At 38.6% G+C, this 19,186-nt stretch overlaps 1 protein-coding gene across 9 annotated transcripts in view; it reads left to right on the top strand.

Annotated features, from left to right (window-relative positions):
- The window catches only part of UBE2W (ubiquitin conjugating enzyme E2 W), a 140,587-nt gene that overhangs the window by 71,174 nt on the left and 50,227 nt on the right, over nucleotides 1-19,186 (top strand). Inside the window, exon 6 of one of the 9 annotated variants that reach the window (XM_034668206.1) lies at nucleotides 5,894-6,100. The exons of 5 other annotated variants lie outside the window; for them this stretch is intronic. In XM_034668206.1, the coding sequence (XP_034524097.1) occupies nucleotides 5,894-6,018 (125 nt within the window). In that variant the 3' untranslated portion in view covers nucleotides 6,019-6,100. 3 more of the 9 variants (XM_034668209.1, XM_011234055.3, XM_019807366.2) reach the window with 3 other exon arrangements.

Genomic DNA, 19,186 nt, shown 5'->3' with positions numbered 1-19,186 from the left:
GTTTCTCTTAACAAAAGACTATGATCTTCAAAGGTTTGTGGAAACAGTAAAATGCCCATTTCCAAAAATAAGTGCAACAGAATGAAGATAGTCACTAAAGCGCTTATTTATTTAACAGATCGTGTTTACTTAGTAGTATAGCCTAGTGTATTTTAGTGGGTCTTCATGCTTTAATTAAAGAAGTCCTGATTAAAAGATGGGTGTTTTCAGAAGAAGTGGAAATTGAGACCCAGGCACTTGCTTAGAGTCACCATGAGTCTGGTGTTGCTGAACTTTAAGTTGTATGATATAAGGATATACTGTAGAGAACTTTGGGATGATTTCCTCAATATACACACAGATCAACTAACTTACTTAGATGAGTGACTCCTGAAGCTTTGAGAAGAGAAAAGGAGATAAGCAGAAAAAGGGATATCTCTCTGCATCTCTGTTATTCATAGCAGGAAGAAATTTAATATGCTCTGCTGATATTCTAGGTTTTCTATTCATGAGGAATCTGCTTGCCCCAGGAGCACCTTACTCCTCATTGGGGCAGCTGTACTACCATAAAACTGCCTTATCTCAACATGCTTTTTCTGCAGCCCTCAACAATAGATGAGTAGCTAGCTGGTTAGATAAATGCAAGATCCATCTTGCTTTGTACTTTGATGACACTCTCTCCCTTTATTATAATCCTTAAAATAAATTCTACCTCTCATAGTAGGTTTAAGCCACTGTGGATAAGTGATTCTGTTGAGATCCCTATATTCCTTAGTACTTTTCTCTCTAACAAATGACAAAATTAAACATGAACTGAATTGAAGTCAAATGATACAACTAAGGGTTTTCTATGCTTGGATAATATGGGCCAAGACCACAGTGGTTCTATATCTGTCCTGCTGGGGATTCCTGTCAATAAATATTTTAAATTGCTTATGAGATTTCCTTTTTAATGTTTTCTTAAGGCATAAATATGTAAGTGGGAGTACCTATGTGCTCTTTCCAGTTCAGCGGAGTATGGAAATGTTTTCATAATGAAAGTTGAAGTAAACTAAGGTAGAAATTTTATCTTCTCATATAGGTACTTGGCCTTCAAGGACCTATTGTGGGTAGATAAAACTCATTAGGCAAGAGCCTAATAAGAATGGCTATATCCTGCAGAAAAGGTATCCAACTTAACATTAAAATTTTTTATGTCGGGGCGCCTCAGTGGCACAGCGGTTAAGCGTCTGCCTTCGGCTCAGGGCGTGATCCCGGCGTTGTGGGATAGAGCCCCACATCAGGCTCCTCCGCTATGAGCCTGCTTCTTCCTCTCCCACTCCCCCTGCTTGTGTTCCCTCTCCCGCTAGCTGTCTCTATCTCTGTCAAATAAATAAATAAAATCTTTAAAAAAAAAATTTTTATGTCCCCTCTCACATTCCCAAAAACATTTATCGTTTCCTGTCACAATGGCATTTCTATTCAACCTAGTTATCCAAATGAAGAATTACCAATATTTACTAGTCCTCTCTGATATTTTTCATGATTAATCTCTATTGAGCCTATCTTTAAAAATAATATATATGTGAAATTTCTCCCTTCCCTCCAGTGCCGTTGCCATGATCTTCATGCTCCCAGGCTGTTCTTTCATCATCCACACACCTCGTTCCATAAATAATAGCAAAACAAGACTACCTGTACTTGGCTAATGTTCTTCCACGTTCCTAGAATGTTCATCATCTGCTTTTTTACCTGAAAAGTCCAGTTCAAATGTAGTTACAAGGGTATCTTTGTCCTTCTTCCCTTCCCACCCCTTACCAGTTTTTTGTCCTGGATTCTTTAACAGAAGACACAATGTCTCTGGTGCTTGTGTCTTCAGCGTGTAGCACACAGTACCTCTCCTATAAGCTTTTAATAAATGTTTGTTAAATTAATTGGATTGTACTTGTATTTTTATACACTTTTCCAAAGAAACTTAGGTGCTAGCAGTTTTGAAACCTACATCTAAACCACCATGTGTGTGAAGAGTCACAGTAGATCACCGTACCCTTCCTACCCCAGAGAGTTTGAAAAAAATTACTTTGAAGTAAATCATTAACCATTCTTCACTGGTTTTACTTTCTTTTATTTAAAAAAGTTCTCATTTTTTGCTGTATCTCTGAGATAAATAAGTTACCTTGAATATATTTACAAATAAGAATATAATTGTTTTAAGCTAAATATATCTGAGGAGATCAGAGATCATAAAGTAAACCTCATACTCATTAAGGTTAAAGACAGGCATTGAGCAAGTACTTAGTACTTTCTGTGCTAAGAAGGATGACAGATAAAAGAAAGGTATCTTCAAAGGGCCTATGTTATAGGTGGGATAAGAAAGAAAAATAATACAACATCAAAAGTGATGAGCCCTAAAAGATTCAGAGAAATGGCAGTTTTTGGTAATCACAGAAATGAGTTGACTGCAAAAAGAACTGTAACGGTTTGAGAATTATAAACGTCGTAGTTGGGTTCTTGGAAGTACAGTGGTCCCAAGTGCAGAAGCCCTGGGACAGGATTTGTATGAATGCTGGCCTAGATGATGTGGCTGGTTCAGAGTAAGCCAGTGGGGGAGCACAGCCAAAGGCCAAATGATGTGTAGGGCTTTGTGAGTGAGAGTAAGGTTGAAATTGGTCTTTCAGTTTCCACTAAACAGAGACCTGAGGCTCTAGTGCTCAGTTCCTTTTGTCCTTAGGGCATTCATTTATCAGTTGTGAAGAGATTATAAAGCTGAGCCAATTTGACAGGGAATGTTGCCCAGAAAACAAAACGAGGAGTCTGAGCCACTACACCAACAACCCACCCATCAGAACTAATTTAAAGCCGAAACCAGCAGAGCTCCATCCTTGGAGTAAAGGTCACCTGAGGAAACAATCCTGGTTGAGACTTTCATCTTGGAGTGGTTCAGGGAATGTCAGACTTTGAACTTGGATTGAGGTGAGGTCTCTGGCAGTGTCCTCAGAAGGTGGCCAGGAGCCGACGAAAGTTGGAAGACCCAGGAAGAGAATAGCCTCCACATATTATCCTTACAAGTGATTTATTTTAATACAGTGACCAATACACAAAGGTTATCCCTTTTAGGAAACAAGGCACTATGAAACAATAGGCCTAGAAAGCACTGGAGGTGTGAGGTGGGGAAGAGACAAGATCTGACAGAGTTTACTGCTCTGCATACCACATCCTGTTGGGAGCTTCTGAAGAGCAAGGAACTGTCTTGTTCATCTTTATACACAAATATTGAGTGCCTGCTGTATCCCAAGAAGTTTATGATCTGGTAGGGAAGATAAATGGGCAATTAAAATAATGTGCCAGTTAGTGTGATAGGCTAATCAGAGTGTTGAGGGAGCATCAAGGTGAGAACAGTCAAAGCTGTCTTAAATCCAGTTGAGAATTCCAGGGGAAGTGGTATCTGCCAGGCAAAGGTGGGAGACTGAACATGAGGGCGTCTGAGATAAAGCACACAGCAAGTGCACAGGGTGAGAGAGAACAGTGTTTGGGGCATTGAATCTGGATGAGGGAATGGTAAAAATGAGATAAAACTAGAGCTAGAATTTGAAAGACCGAATTAATGGAGTTTTGGTTTTATCTCATGGTTGACAAGGACTGATGAATTCAGATTTGTACTTAAGAAAAATACCTTGGCTATAGTCCTGGAGAGTGAACTTGAAGGGTCACAAAACTGGAGGGGAAAAAATAAGAGACCATTATCAGTACCAGACAAATGATGATGACTTGAATTTATTATAAAGTATTGGCATAAAGACAGACATTATCAGTGGAACAGAAGGGAGAGTCCAGAAATTGGTTTTTAAAAGATGCCAACATACTTGTAAGGGGGAAGCATAATCTATTCAACAAATGGTACTAGAACATTTGAAAAGCTGTTAGTAAAAAAAATAAAAATAAAAATCTTCTATACAAAAATTACCCAAAAATGAATCATACACTCGAAGAGTGAAACTATGAAACTTCTTCAGGAATACAGAAGCTCTGAGATCTTGGATTTGGCAACAATTTCTTAGCTATGAACCAAATTACTAAAAACAATTGATAAATTGGACTCTAGAAAATTTAAAATTTAGGCTTTTCAAAAGACAAATTGAAACAGCAAAACAATGTATTTGCAAAATATGTGATAAAGTTATTTGTATTTGGATTTTTTTTAACACTTAGGCTATAATAACATGAAGCAAACAACTCAATTTAAAAACGGCAAGGTTCGTGATTTCTTTTTTTACTTGAACTAAACTGAAGGAAATATAGAGATGGCAAATAAGCAGATGAAAAGCTGCTGAGAATCATTAGTCATTAGGGAAATACAGATTACAAGCACAAGATAACCACTGCATACCAGCTACCCTGACCATACCAACTTTTGGCAAGTATGTGGAGTAATGGGAACTTTTCTACACTACTGATGGCAATGTGGAATTGCGTAACCACTTTGAAAAACCATTTGGTAGCTTAAACATGGGCGGGGCGGTGGGCGCCTGGCTGGCTCAGTTGGTTCAGCGTCTGACTCTTGATCTCAGCATCGCAAGTTCAAGCCCCACATTAAACATGTACCTACTATACAAATCAGCCATTTCACTCCTGGGTATTTACCCAAGAGAAAAGAAAGTATATGTCCACACAAGGACTTGTACAGAAGGGTTTGTATCAAGTTTGCAAAATACCCAAACTGGAAACATTTGTCCATCAGTAGGTGAATGGGTAGCCAAAGTGGGATATACATACATCAGAATACTACTCAGCAATAAAAAGGGAATAAAACATTGATAAATTTCTATTGTGCTGAGTGAAAATGCCCACACAAAAAGTATACTATGGTTTTATTTAAAATTCTAGAAAATGCAAATTGATGAATAGTGACGAAAATCAGAGAAGTGTTTGCCTAAAGATGTGGGGTGATGGGAAAAAACTTGGAGGTGATGGATACTTGATTATCTTGGTTTCACAGGTGTACATGTATGTCAAGACTCATTAAACGCCACACTTTAATTATTAATAGTTTACTGAACATTATACCTCAGTTAGAATTAAGAGGTTTTAAGCAATAAAGACAAAGGATGGCAATGGCCTGAAGTGGAGTATAAGAAAAATGGACAACTCAATCGTAATCAATTTGCCCAAAATTACAGCTTAGAAGTGATGGAGCAGGAATTAAAGTCTGAGTCTGACTGACTCCAAAATCCATGCTCTTAAGTCAATATGCTTATACTTAACATGACCCCATTTTTCTGGATTAGACATTGAGTGGAGGCTGATGACTTTCACCAAAACACAAGATGAGGGGCAGATTTGGGGAAGGAGATGTGTTTGTACTTCCTTATAGCACCAAGTACAGTAGCTTATATAGTCTATTAGTGAGTGGAGAAGTAAGCTGAAGTTTTTAGGTGGCAATGATAAGGAAACAGAGTGATGTAATTTTACTTAGTTCATGAGCTTACTGCCTATTGATCAACAGCTGAAAAGGAATTTAATATTTTCTAGTCTAATAACTTACCAATGAATTAGTTATTTCTCAACATCTTTGAAGTGATCACCCCCACCACCTTCACTGATGGGAATTAACTCAGATAATTACTGCACTTCTGAATAAATCTTATTAGAAAGTTATTTCTTTCAGACTGAAGTCTGCTTACGTACGATCTATCCTGGATTAAAGAGTATCCCCTCAAAAGATTATGCTGAAGTCCTAACTCCCAGTATCTTCCAATGTGACCATATTTGGAAATGGACTTGTTGAAGATGTGGTTAGGTAGGGTGAGGTCATATTGGAGGAGAGTGGACCTTAATTCAATATGAGTGATTCCTACAAATTACAGAAGACACAGAGACACAGGCACTTGAGGGGAGAACGTCACCTAACAATGTTGTAATGCATCTACAAGCCAAGGAACGCCAAGGATTGCCGCAACCGTCCTGGAGCCGGAGGAGGCAAGGAAGGATTCCTCCCTAGAGCCTCTGGAGAACATGAACCTGCTGATACCTGATCTTGGACTTCTTGCTCTAAAACTGTGAGAGAATAAATGTCTGTTGTTTGAAGCCATTCAGTTTGTGGTACTTTGCTCCAGCAGCTCTGGGAAACTAATCACACACTTTCCATCTCTTTTTTTCCCTGACTCTACCTTCTCCAGATATTTCCAGATATTTTGAGAACACTTTTTTTTTTCCAGGAAGATATTTCCCTTGCTGGTTTTTTACATGATACATTTTCTTTATTTCTTTTTTTAAAGATTTACTTATTTACTTTAGAGAGAGAGCACAAGTGGGGGGAGGGACAGAGGGAAAGAGAGAGGGGAAGCACTGAGTGGGGAGCCTGACACAGGGCTCAATATCAGGACCCCGAGATCATGACTTGAGCAAAAACCAAGAGCTGGATGCTTAACCGACTGAGCTACCCAGGCACCCCCACACAATAATACATTTTCAAATTCTTTCATTATTCTTTTGTAGGGTCAAGATTTTCAAAGAGGCTTTGAAGGGTGGTCACCAGAACTGATCTTACTACAGATAGTTAGATTTACAAAACAGAATGGGATTTGCTCTCTAGTTTAGTTCAGGGGTTTTCAAGCTCTTAGAGCTCTGGGAATTTCTTGGAGGTACTTCAGGGCACACTTAAATATATCTCCTGTAAACTCTGCATAAAATTGCATTAGGAGAGGAGGTTTGCTGTTTAGAACAAGTCTGGAAAGCAGTGGTTTAGGTGATACTTTTAATGAAGCCTAAGATTGAATCTACTTTTTTGGCAGCCACAGCCCGTGATTTTGATCAGTAAAAGGTACATCTTTCACTTCTCTTTTATCTGTGTACGATTTTTGTTTGTTTTTGTTTCTGTTTTGTGTTTTGCGGGGAGATGGGATCCCATGTAAAGTATGTTACTTATTCCCATAAGATTTTACTTTGTTCAGTTCTGCCATTCTATTGAGCCTTGTGTTGTTTTTATTCCATCAGGTACCATACTCTCTCTTCCTCCTCTTCAGTACCACCTCTAAGAATTTCTACACCTTTTCAGTGTTTAAAAAAGCAAGTAAGGACATGAGTCTACAGCATGCTATTTAGTGTCTGCAGTGCAGTGTGTTATTTAAACCCTTTTTTTTTTTTTAAAGATTTTGTTTATTTATTTATTTATTATCCCAGGGTCCTGGGATTGAGCCCTGAGCTGAAGGCAGATGCTTAACCAACTGAGCCACCAGGTCCCCCTTATTTAAACCTTGTAACTACTATCTGCTATTTTTCTATCAAACCTCAAACTACTATCTGCTATTTTTCTATCAAACCTCAAACTTTCTATCAAACCTCAAACTCTTAGGCCACATTTCTATGTAGTTTATCAAAGAAAGAAGATGCTGGTTTTTCTGGTACAACTCATTCTTGGTGAAATTACGCTGGTTCCAAATGGTCATTTCTTTAGTTTCTATTTAAATAACTGAATTCTACATATTGTTTTGTGATTTCCAATCTGTTGAATTGTACACATTCCAGTCTTTATATATATGTGTGTGTGTGTGTGTGTGTGTATACATTTGTAATATGTACTCTGGAGTGACTGCAAAGTGGGTGTGGCTGTGGTGGGAGTGTACCATCTCCTTTCACGAAATAACCTGCTGGTAGGTCAGCGGCAAGCAGTGCAGTTGGCTGGTTGGTATCCTCCGACTGTAGCCCTTCAGGATCTGCCTCAGACTTAGAGCCTAAATCACACTTTTCCCAAGCAGCCCCCAGCCAATAACATGGCCTGGCCATTACTACTGAATGTGGGACTCTCTAACTCTAGCTGCCAGTAGCAAAAGTTTAAGAAATAATATAATCTACCTAGAATATGCTGAGTCTAATAATGGAGGAAAAGAACTATCCCTTTTTTTAAATATAATTTAATTTTCTTCCCAGTGTTATTGAGATACAAGTTTCATATAACATAAATTTAAGGTGTACAATGTAATGATTTGATATATTCATATATTGTGAAATGATTACCACAGTAGGACTAGTTAACCTCTTCATCACCTCACGTAACTACCATTTCTTTTTTGCGATGAGAGTATTTGAGATTTACCTCTTAGATCTTTCAAATACATAATACAGTATTATTAACTATAATCATTAGGTCCTGATGTACATTAGATCCCGGAACATATTCATCTTATAACTGGAAGTTGTACCCTTTGACTAACATCTCCCCATTTCTCCCACCTCCAGCCACTGGTAGCTCCCTGCTTCTATGAGTTTGGCTTTTTCAGTTTCCACATATTAGTGATGCCATAGAGTGTTTTCTCTCTCTGACTTATTTCACGTAGCATCATGTCCTCAAGGACCGTGCCTATTGTCACAAATGGCAAGATCTCTTTCTTTGCTGTGGCTGAAAAATATTCCATTTTATAAATATCACAACTTCTTTATCCATTTTTCTATAGATAACGGACAACTTAGGTTGTTTCCCTATCTTGGCGATTGTGAATAATGCTGCAATGAAAAAGGGAATGCATATATCTCCTTGAGATCCTGATTTCATTTCCTTTGGATACATACCCAGAAGTGAGATTGCTGGATCATATGGTAATTCTATTTTTTAATTCTTTAAGGAATGTCCATGCTGTTTTCCATGGTGACTGTACCGATTTATAGTTCCACCAACTGCACAAGAGTTCCCTTTACTCTATACCCTTGCCAGCACTAGTTATCGCTTACCTTTTCAATAATAACAGTTTTAACAGTGCAAGGTGATTTCTCATGTTTTTGCTTTGCATTTCCCTGATGATTAGTGATGTTAAACATCTTTTTATGTACTTGTTGGTCATTCGTTTGTCTTTTTTAGAAAAAATCTCTATTTAGTTCCCCATTCTTAAGTATCTTATTGTTTTTGATGTTATTGTGAATAGCATTGCTTTTTTTTTTCAGATATTTGTTATTAGTGCATGTTAATGCAACTGATTTCTGTATGTTGATTTTTGGATCCTGTACCTTTACTGAATTTGTTGATTAGTTCTAACAGTTTTTTTGGTGGAATCTTTAGGATTTTCTATGTATAAGATCATATCATCTACAAACAAAGATAATTTTACCTTTTCCTTTCCAATTTGAATGCCTTTCATTTCTTTTTCTAACCTGATTGCTCTGGCTAGGACTTCCTGTACTTGTGTTGAGTAGGAGTGATGAGTTACACTTGCCTTGTTCCTGGTCTTAGAGGAAAAGCTTTCAACCTTTCACCACTGAATATGTTATTAATTGTGGGCTTGTCATATGTGGTTTTTACTGTGTTGAGGTACATTCCTTCTACTCCAATTTATGATAGGTTTTATTATGAAAAGTTACTATATTTTGTCAAATGCTTTTTCTCTATTTTTATCTTTCATTCTATTAATGTGGTGTACTAAATTTCTTAATTTGCATATGTTGAACCATCTTTGCATCCAAAGGGTGAATCCTATTTGATCATGGTATGCGATCCTTCTCGTGTGCTATTGAATCTGGTTTGCTAATATTTTCTCGAGAATTTGACATCTGTATTCATCAGTGATATTGGCCAGTAGTTTTATTTCTTGTAGTGTCCTTACTTGGCTGTGGTATCAAGATAATTCTGGCCTTATAAATTGAGTTTGGGAATTTCCCTTCCCCTTTAATTTTTTAGAAGAGTTGAGAAAGATTAGCATTGATTCTTCTTTAAATGTTTAGTAGAATTCACTAGGGAAACCAAATGGTCCTGGGCTTTTCATTGTTGGGGAATTTTTGGTACTGATTCATTCTCCTAACTCATTATTTGTATGTTCAGATTTTCTATTTCTTCATGGTTTAGTCTTTGTAAGTTGTGTGTTTCTAAGAATTTATACATTTCTTCTAGGTTATCCAATTTCTTGGCATATAGTTCTTAATGGTAGTCTCTTATGATCCTTTGTATTTCTGTGTTATAAGTTATAATGTCTCCTCTTTTGTTTCTGATTTTATTTATTTAAGTCTTCTCTTTTTTTAGTCTAGCTAAAGGTTTGTCAGGTTTTTTTTTTTTATCTTTTCAAAATATCAGCTCTTAGCTTCACTGATTTTTTTTCCTATTGTTTTTCTAGTCTCTATCTTGTTTATTTCTGCTCACGTCTTTGTTATTTCCTCCCTTTTGCTAACCTTGGGATTAGTTTGTTCCTCTTTTTCTAGTTCTTTGAGGTGTAAAGTTACATGTTTTGAGATCTTCTTTCTGAATGTAGATCTTTATCACTATAAACTTCCCTTTTAGAACTGCTTTTGCTGCCTCCCATATGGTTTGGTAAATTGTGTTTCTTTCCATTTTCATTTGTTTCAGGATATTTAATTCCCTTTGACTTCTTTTTTGGTCCGTCGGTTTTTTTCAGGAGTATATTGTATAATTCCACATTTTTGTGAGTTTTCCAGTTTTCCTCCTGTTACTGATTTCTAGTTTTATTTTATTTTTTGAAGTTTTTAAAAATTTTTGTTTATTTATTTGACAGAGAGAGTAAGAGAGCATAAGCAGGGCGAGTGGTAGGCAGAGGAAGAGGGAGAAGCAGGACTCCTGCTGAGCAAGGAGCCTGATGTGGGGCTCAATCCCAGGAACCATGGATCACGACCTGAACTGAAGGCAGATGCCCAACTGACTGAGCCACCCAGGCACTCCTGATTTCTAGTTTTGTACTATTATGACAGAAAATATACTTCACACTATTTCATTCTTCTCAAATTTGTTAAGACTTATTTTGTCACCTGTCATAAGACCTATTCTGGAGAATGTTCTTTATGTGCTTGACAAGAATGTGTATTCTGCTGTTGGATGGAATGTTCTGCCCAATGGACTGTTAGATCCATTTGGTTTAATACTTTGTTTTTTTCTTTAAGTAAGCTCTACGCCCAATGTGGGGCTTGAACTCATGACCCCAAGATCAAGAATTCATGTTTTACCAACTGAGTCAGCCAGGCACCCTTCCATTTTGTTTAAAGTATGATTCAAGGCTGTTTCCTTATTGATTTTCTGTCTGGATGATCTATCCATTGTTAGAAGTAGAGTAGTGAGGTCCCTTACTATTATTGTATTGCTGTGTATGTCTTTTTTTTTTAAGATTTTATTTATTCATTTGAGAGAGAGAGAACACAAGCAGGGGGAGCAGCAGAGGGAGAGGGAGAAGCAGGCCCCTCACCAGGCAGGGAGCCCGATGTGGGGCTCGATCCCAGGACACTGAGATTATGACCTGAGCTGAAAGCAGTTGCTTAACCAACTGAGCCACCCAGTCACCCCTTGCTGTGTATTTCTCCCTTCAGATCTGTTACTATTTGTTTAACATATTTGCTTAACATATGCTTATGTATTTAAAAATATATTTAAACTTAACTTAAAAATATATTTATGCATACATATGATATTGGGTGCATATATATTTACAATTATTATATCCTCCCAATAAATTCACCTCTTTGTCATTATATAATGACCTTCTTTGTTTCTTGTTACAGGTTTTGACTCAAAGTCTATTTTGTCTGATGAAAATGTAGCCACTCTGATCACTTCTAGTTTCCATCAGCATAGAATAGCCTTTTCTATCTCTTCACTTTGAGCCTATGTGTGTCTATAAAATCTGAAGTGAGCCTTTTGTAGGTGGCATATAGTTGGGTCTTTTTTTAATTCATCTAAACACACTCTATCTTTTGATTGGAGAATTTAATGCATTTACATTTATAATAATTATTGATAAGTAAAGACTTACTAATGCCATCTTATTGTTTTCTGGCTGTTTCATAGTTCCCTTGTTTCTTTCTCCCTCTCTTGCTACCTTTGGAATTGATGATTTTCCATAGTGGTATGCTTTGATTCTCTTCTACTTATCTTCTGTGAATCTACTGTAGGTTTTTGCTTTGTGGTTACCTCTTACATAAAATATCTTATAAATATTACTATTTTAGGCTGGTGACAGCTTAACTTCAACCACATATAAGTACTCTGCCGTTTTACTCCCCCGCTTTTGTTTTTGATGTCAGAATTTAGCTTCTTATATTGTGTATTCATTAACAAATAACTGTAGCTGTAGGTGTTTTTAATATTCTTGTCCTTTAACCTTTATCCTAGAGTTAAGTGGGTAACACACCACCATATTATTAGGTATTATTAAGCAGTAGGTATTCTAAATTTGACTATATACTTACCTTTACCAGTATGTTGTATATTTTCATATGTCTTCATATTACTAATTAGTATCTTTTCATTTCAGCTTGAAGAACTCCTTTCAGCAATTTTTGTAAGGCAGGTCTAGTGGTGGTGAACTCTTAGCTTTTCTTGGTCTAGGAGGGTCTTTATCTCTCCTTCATTTCTGGAAGACCACTTTGCCAGATCAACTATTCTCTTTTGACAGTTTTTTTTTTTTTCTCAGTGCTTTGAGTATATTATCCCACTCTCTCCTGCCTATAAATTTTTGCTGAGAAATCTGATTATAGCCTTATGGAGGTTCTCTTGTAAATTACAGACATCTTTTCTCTAGATGCTTTTTTTAAAAAAAAAAAGATTTATTTATTTATTTATTTATTTATTTATTTATTTATTTGAGAGAGAGAGAGAATGAGCAATGGGGGAGGAGCAGAAGGAGAGGGAGAAGCAGACTCCCCACTGAGTAGAGAGACCAATGCGGGGCTCAATCCCAGGACCCTGGGATCATGACCTGAGCCGAAGGCAGACACTTAACTGATGGAGCCACCCAGGTGCCCCTCTCACTGCTTTTTAAGATTCTCTCATCTTTTATTTTTAACAGTTTTATTATAATGTGTCTTGAAGAAGATCTCCTTAAGTTGAGTTTTTTGGTGACCTGTGAGCTTCGTGAACTTGGATATACAAATCTCTCCCCAGATTTGGGAAATTCTCAGTCATTGTTTCTTTAAAACAGCTTTCTGACCCCTTTTCCCTGTCTTCTCTTTCTGGGATTCCAATAATTCACAAATTTTTTCTTTCTACTGTATCCTATAGATCACATGGGGTTTCTTTATTCTTTTCATTCTTTTCTTTGTTCTCAAGACTATGTAATTTCAAAGTTCCTGTCTTCTAACTCGCAGATTCTTTTTTCTACTTGATCCACTGCATTTTTTTTATTTCATTCATTGTATTTTTCAGCTCCAGAATTTCTATCTGGTTCTTTTTTATGGTTTGTGTTTTTGTAGAAGGTCTCATTTTGTTCATGTCTGTTTTTCTTGACTTTGTTGAATTATCTTTCTGTGTTTTCTTGCAGTTCATTGAGCTTCCTTAAAACAACTATTTTAAAATCCTTGTCTAGTAAGTTATAGATCTACATGTCTTGGGGCAGTAACTAGAGTATTGTCATCCTTTGGTGGTGTCATGTTTCCTTGATTTTTTATGTTCCTTGAAGTTTTACATTGTTGTTTTTGCATTTGGAGTGACAGTTCTTCCTCTAGTCTTTACTGTCTTTGGAAGAGAAATACCTTCCATCAGCCCAGCTAGGGATTCTAAAGCTTTCTCAGATCTTCTGTAGATAGACTCGCTCCATGTTTCTGGCTCCCACTTACGGCAGAATTCTTAAGCTTGTATGCCTTCCCTCAGTCCTGCAACATATCACACTGACAGTGCTGACAGCCTTTCTTTTGTTTTCCCAACGTTGGAGCTAAAGCTGTAGTTTGTGGTCTCCCCCTGGCCTGCAGATTGAGGCCAGCTTGCTGGGTGTGCTCACTAGCCATCTTCCAAAGTTTCCTCTCACCACCACCATTGGGAGTGTGCGTGGGGACCTGGCCTCAGCAGGGAGGGTCTCGTGGGTGAGTTATGTGAAGTGTGGAGGCGTCCATGGGCCCATTGAGGGGAACCCACTTGCGAGGCATCCCCAGCGGTTCATGGGCAGGCTTCTTGATGGAGTCTGCTTTGTAGTTAGTAGGATTCGCTTACCTTTAATGTTCTCCTTGGAATGGATGTTTTCTGAGCTCAGAAGATTCCCCAGAGGATTATATTCCAGGAGAAGTCCTGGAAGGACAAGTGATCACAAGGCCATCATCTTAAAGTGCTGATGAGGTGGGCATTAGAATCATTAAGAAGGTCAGTGGTGTCTGCTGATGAGTTAGGCACTAGAATCATTAAGTTCAGTGGTGTCTCTCCCCTGCAGGCCAGAGCAAGCTCTGGGAGAGGCTGTCGCAAAACTTGAATAGTTGTTACCAATGGGAATGAAAGAGTTCCAAAGCAACATAAAGCAGGCGGTGGTGCATAACTGCCAGAAGCCAGGGTTTTAATTATAATAACGCTAGATCAGATTTGCAGCCGGGGGGGTTTGCCTTGCAGAGAGTTCTGGACAGCATTAGAGTCCCAAAGGGGCAAAACAAAAGCAATCAACAAGGATACTGCTCAGTATATATAATTAAAGAAAGCAAAATTAGACTTAATGTACAGGGATTATCATTAATGATAATGCATCATCTTGAAATTTGCTAAGAGTAGATCTCAAGTGGTGTTATCGCACACACACACACACACATGCACATTCATGCGCAAATGGTATGAAAGGTGATGGAAGTCTTCATCAGTTTGGTCGTGTTAATCATTTCACAATATATACAAACATAAAAATAGCATCTCGTACCCCTTAAATATATACAGTTTTTATTTGTCATAAATAAATAAATACATACATACATACATACATACATACATAAATACATGCAAGAACAGTTGAACAAGAGGCCAGTGTGGTCAGCTCAGCAAAATTACAAGATCTTTCCATGTTTCTAGGCAAGAAACAATATTTAGATTCAGGACCCATTGACCGTAGAGGTGGTCCGTTCCCCAGGAGAAAGAACCCTGCAACACCGTGGCAAGTATATGACTGTAATGATTCCCCCAGTTCTTCCCCAAAGGTATATATTAAGATGATGTTATTTACTCAGATGATTATACAATGAAGAAAGGAGAATGCTCAGATATTTGTAGGACCCCTGAACACAAGAGGCCTAAAATGTCCTCTTGGCTCCCCTTTCAGAGAGGGGACAGGTGAGGAGCCAGGCATTAAATAGGGTCCTTGGCAACTTCCAGTTCACCATGTAGGTCCACTGGGTCTGTAACCTCACTCTGTGGCTAGTCTTCCATATCTGGATATATGACTGGGATTGACATGTTGGTAGTTGAAGGAAACCTTACACTGAGTCTGCCTACAGGAGGCCAAAGCCATCATGTTCGGCAAAGCCATGTGGAAGCCTCTGATACTGTCCCCTACCACTTTGCCAAAATAGAATATACATATTTTTAATTACAAATTTCTGTATGTAGCCAAGATAAAGTAACAAGGACCAACTTAAGGAACGAAAAGAACTGAAAGAACTGGAAAGCTACATGAAATTTTGAAAGAACAGTTTCCAAAACATTGGCTATCAGGAAAAGAAGGACAGTGATCTCTGGAAGAAGGGAAACAAATGTGGTGAGCCCTATAATTGCGGCAGCTTCCTGCCAGGGTGCTGTTTTCAGGCTTCTGTGCCTGGAGGGGGAGCCAAGTGGAGCCCAACCCTCTTCCTGAATTGAGGAGACGAAGCTGGAAGTCAAGGGAGGCCCAGGGTGACTGGAGTTCTCAGGTGCAGATATGGGAGGGTAGAGAGCATTGAGGAGAGAGAGCGCCAGGGATCCATGGGCGGCGGCTGGCAAGTCTCCAGCATGTTAGGAAAGGCTCAGGCTGGGGAAAGAACCACCCAAGGAGCGATTTGCAGAGATCAAAAAAAGCTGGGCCATGTTTGTGTTCCCACCAGCCAGAGTGGTAAACCTTGTAATTCATGGGGCACAGGGTAGAATATTCAGAAGAACATTGCCAAAGTAGTGGGGAAAACTAATCCTAGACTAAACCCTGCTCTGTGCTCACCTCAAAAAACCTCAAAAGTAAGTTTCGAGAGGATCAGACTCTTCCCAAGTAATTTAATTGCATTGCAGAACAAAGCTTTAGAATATTTATCCAAATAAATATATTTATATTTGAATGTGTGTGTGTGTGTTTCTCTAGCACCCAGCAATCCAATGGTGGGAAAATCACTACACTGGGACCCTTTTGTCCTGAAAGAATGTTATGGGCTGAATTGTGTCCCCTCCAAATTCATGTGTTGAAGTCCTAACCCCCAGTACTTCAGAATGTGATCTGATTTAGAGACAGCCTTTACAGAGGTAATCAACTTAAAATAAGGTCATTAAGGCAGGCTCTAATTCAATATGACCGATGTCCTTATAAATAGGGGAAATTGGGACAGAGAGACACACACAAAGGAGGAAGGCAGCATGAAGACAGAGGGAGAACAACATGTGAACAGAAGGATGCAAGCCATGGAAAGAGGCCTGGAACAGGCCCTCGCCCCCTCCCCTCTCTGCCCTCAGAAGGAGCCAACCCTGCTGCCACTTTGATTCCAGACTTCTAGTCTCCAGAACTGAGAGATCATTTTCTGTTGTTTAAGTACCCAGTCTGTGGCACTTTTTTATGGCAGCCCTAGCAAACTAATACAAAGGGCAAGCAATTTGTTCTTGCCAGAATAACGCTGGTGCTGGGTATTGGCTTACCTTTTCTGCCAGAAGAGTCAAGCAGCCAGCATCGCTCTCTGGTGTCTCATAGACATAGAATCCAAATTATGTGGTATCTGACCAGGAGACCCACTTCACAGCAAAGGAGCTGTAGGAGTGGGCCCATGACCATGAGATCAACTGGCTATATCACATATGCACCATTGAGAGATAATTGGTCCAAGAAGACATTACAAGAGCCTATTGGAAGGACAGCTAGTATATCAATGTGGAGGCAATAGTCTGTCTACAAAAATGGGCACCATCTTCCAGGATGTTGTATGTGCACTTGAATCAGAGACTTCTTTTGGGACTCTGTCTCTAATAGGAAGAATACATGGGTCCTAGAATCCAAGGGGTTGCATTTTTGCCAGGGGACATAGCACGAGTCCCATTATTCTTTAAGTTAAAACTACTGTCGCAGTACTTTGGACTCCTTGTATTCAGGGACAGGCTGGCAAGAAGGCCATCTTGGCTGGGGTAATTGACCCTGATATCCAGACCTGGAATCCTAAATAGACTCGAGGCAATCTATTACAGATTTAAACTAAAAGAATACATTCTAATTTTTCTTGAACATATTTTTCCCCAGGAAGTAATATTAAAGTTCTTTAGTGATAACTTCTAGATATAAATGTAGTTTCTTTTTCAGAAGAGAATTTTTGGAGAACATTGCCTTCTGCAGTGCATAAGAATTGTGTGTCAAAACATACAACCGGACATGAACAAAAATAACAGTACTACTGGAAATTTTGCTTAAGTCATGGAAATTTGCTTGACTTTGAGCTTGAAGTAAAATACATTTTTTAAAAAGATTTATTTGAGAGCGAAGCCAGGGGAGGCGTAGAGAAAGAGGGAGGCAGAGAATTTCAAGCAGACTCCACACTGAGCACGGAGCCCAACATGAGGCTCAATCCCATGACCCTGAGATCATGACCCGAGCTGAAATCAAAGGTCAGATACTCAACTGACTGAGATACCCAGGCTCCCCTGTTTTTTAACATCTTTACGCCCAATTTTTTGCATAGTACCTGCTATTAAGTTTTTTAACTTAACTTCAGTAAATGTTTGTTAAAGAAATGATTAACAAAAGTTCTGAATCTAAGTTCAGAGTTTCCCATTATTCTCATTTTGATGTCCCTGAAATTGCATCATTAGCCCAAACTTTTACATAGGCAAAGTGTTTCCTCTATTCACAAAGCTGAAGAGTCTTTTTTTTCCTTTTTTCAATTTTACTTTTAATTTTTTTATTATTTTATTTTATTTTAATTTCATATAGTTAATATACAGTTATATTAGTTTCAGTTGTACAACATAGTGATTCAACAATTCCATACATCACCCAGTGCTCACCTCATCACAGACAAGTGCACTCTTTAATCCCCATCACCTCTTTCACCCATCCCCCCCTCCTCTGGTAACCACCAGTTTGTTCTCTATAGCTAAGAAAAAAGAGACTTTCATGAACTCATTTGTGCCTGTCAGCAACAGAAAGGAAAGAGATTATGTTTTATATCTTTGTCTCTTTAAGAAAAAATTATTACTTTGTTCAACACAGCACTGCAGAGTGTTAAATCAATTCAACAATCTCCCTCCAGTAAGATTTGAAATAGAGCCAGAATTCATGCTTTAGGGGAATAAAGCTCCCCCAGATGATTCTGACACACAGCCAGGTTTGAGGATGACTGTTTTAGCTCACTTCCAAGTTTCTTAGGTTACCAGCAATGTTATTTCTCTCTGAAACATCAGTCTAGGAGGATGCAAGACAAAATAATTTTCAGCTGTAACCCAGTATCAAGAGTATAAATATTTGTCAGGGAGAATACAGCAAGGGAACAACAGCAAAATGTACAAATATTAATTTGCTTTATTGCCGAAAGGGGAAATAATTTAAACTGCTAACTAAAAATTAAGAGGAAATATAATTCCTATTTAGAATAAATAGGGAATTTTAGTTGAGAGAATTGTTTTGAGATCAGTGACAGATCTCCCAGTCATCAAAACAAAATTTCAGATTAGACTAGTTTTACATTTGTAAATATCCTTCCCATTTCTCACATTTCAAGCTGGACCTGGGCCTTGTATTAGAGCTATTTTTGTTTTCAAGTAAAACTAGCTAGAGGCACCTGGGTGGCTCAGTGGGTTGGTCATCGGATTCTTGGTTTCAGCTGTGGTCTCTGGGTCTCCCAGACCTGGGATTGAATCCCTAGGTGGGCTCCAGGCTCCGTGCTCCATGGGGAGTCTTCTTGAGATTCTCTCCTTTTGCCCCTCCCCCCACTTGCGCATGTGGGCCCACATGCATCCTCTCTCTCTCTTTCTCTCTCTCAAATACATTAATTAAATCTTAAAAAAAAAACTGGCTAAAAGGGGTTTGTTGGTTTATGAAACGGGAGAGTCTGGGGTGGTACTGACTTCAGCATAGTGGGAGGCAGGGCTCAAAGAGGATATGTAGGGCTCTGTCTTCCCCTCCCAGCTCTGCGTAGCTTTATTCTACAGGCAGATTCCCTCCGAATGGTGGGCAAGAGGGTCACTGACAGTTATACCTTCCCAGCCTAGTGACTCCAAGAAAACAAGTGTCTCTTTCCAACTGTGTGCATGGCTTAGAGCTGACTGTGCTTGGTCCTTTTTGAATTGTAGATTGCAGCACCCCTCAATCATCCCTGAGGGTGGGGAAATGGGGGATGGACCTTG

Source organism: Ailuropoda melanoleuca, chromosome 9, assembly GCF_002007445.2.
Source record: "Ailuropoda melanoleuca isolate Jingjing chromosome 9, ASM200744v2, whole genome shotgun sequence".
Lineage (NCBI taxonomy): Eukaryota > Metazoa > Chordata > Mammalia > Carnivora > Ursidae > Ailuropoda > Ailuropoda melanoleuca.
This window is presented reverse-complemented; position numbering and strand designations above follow the sequence as displayed.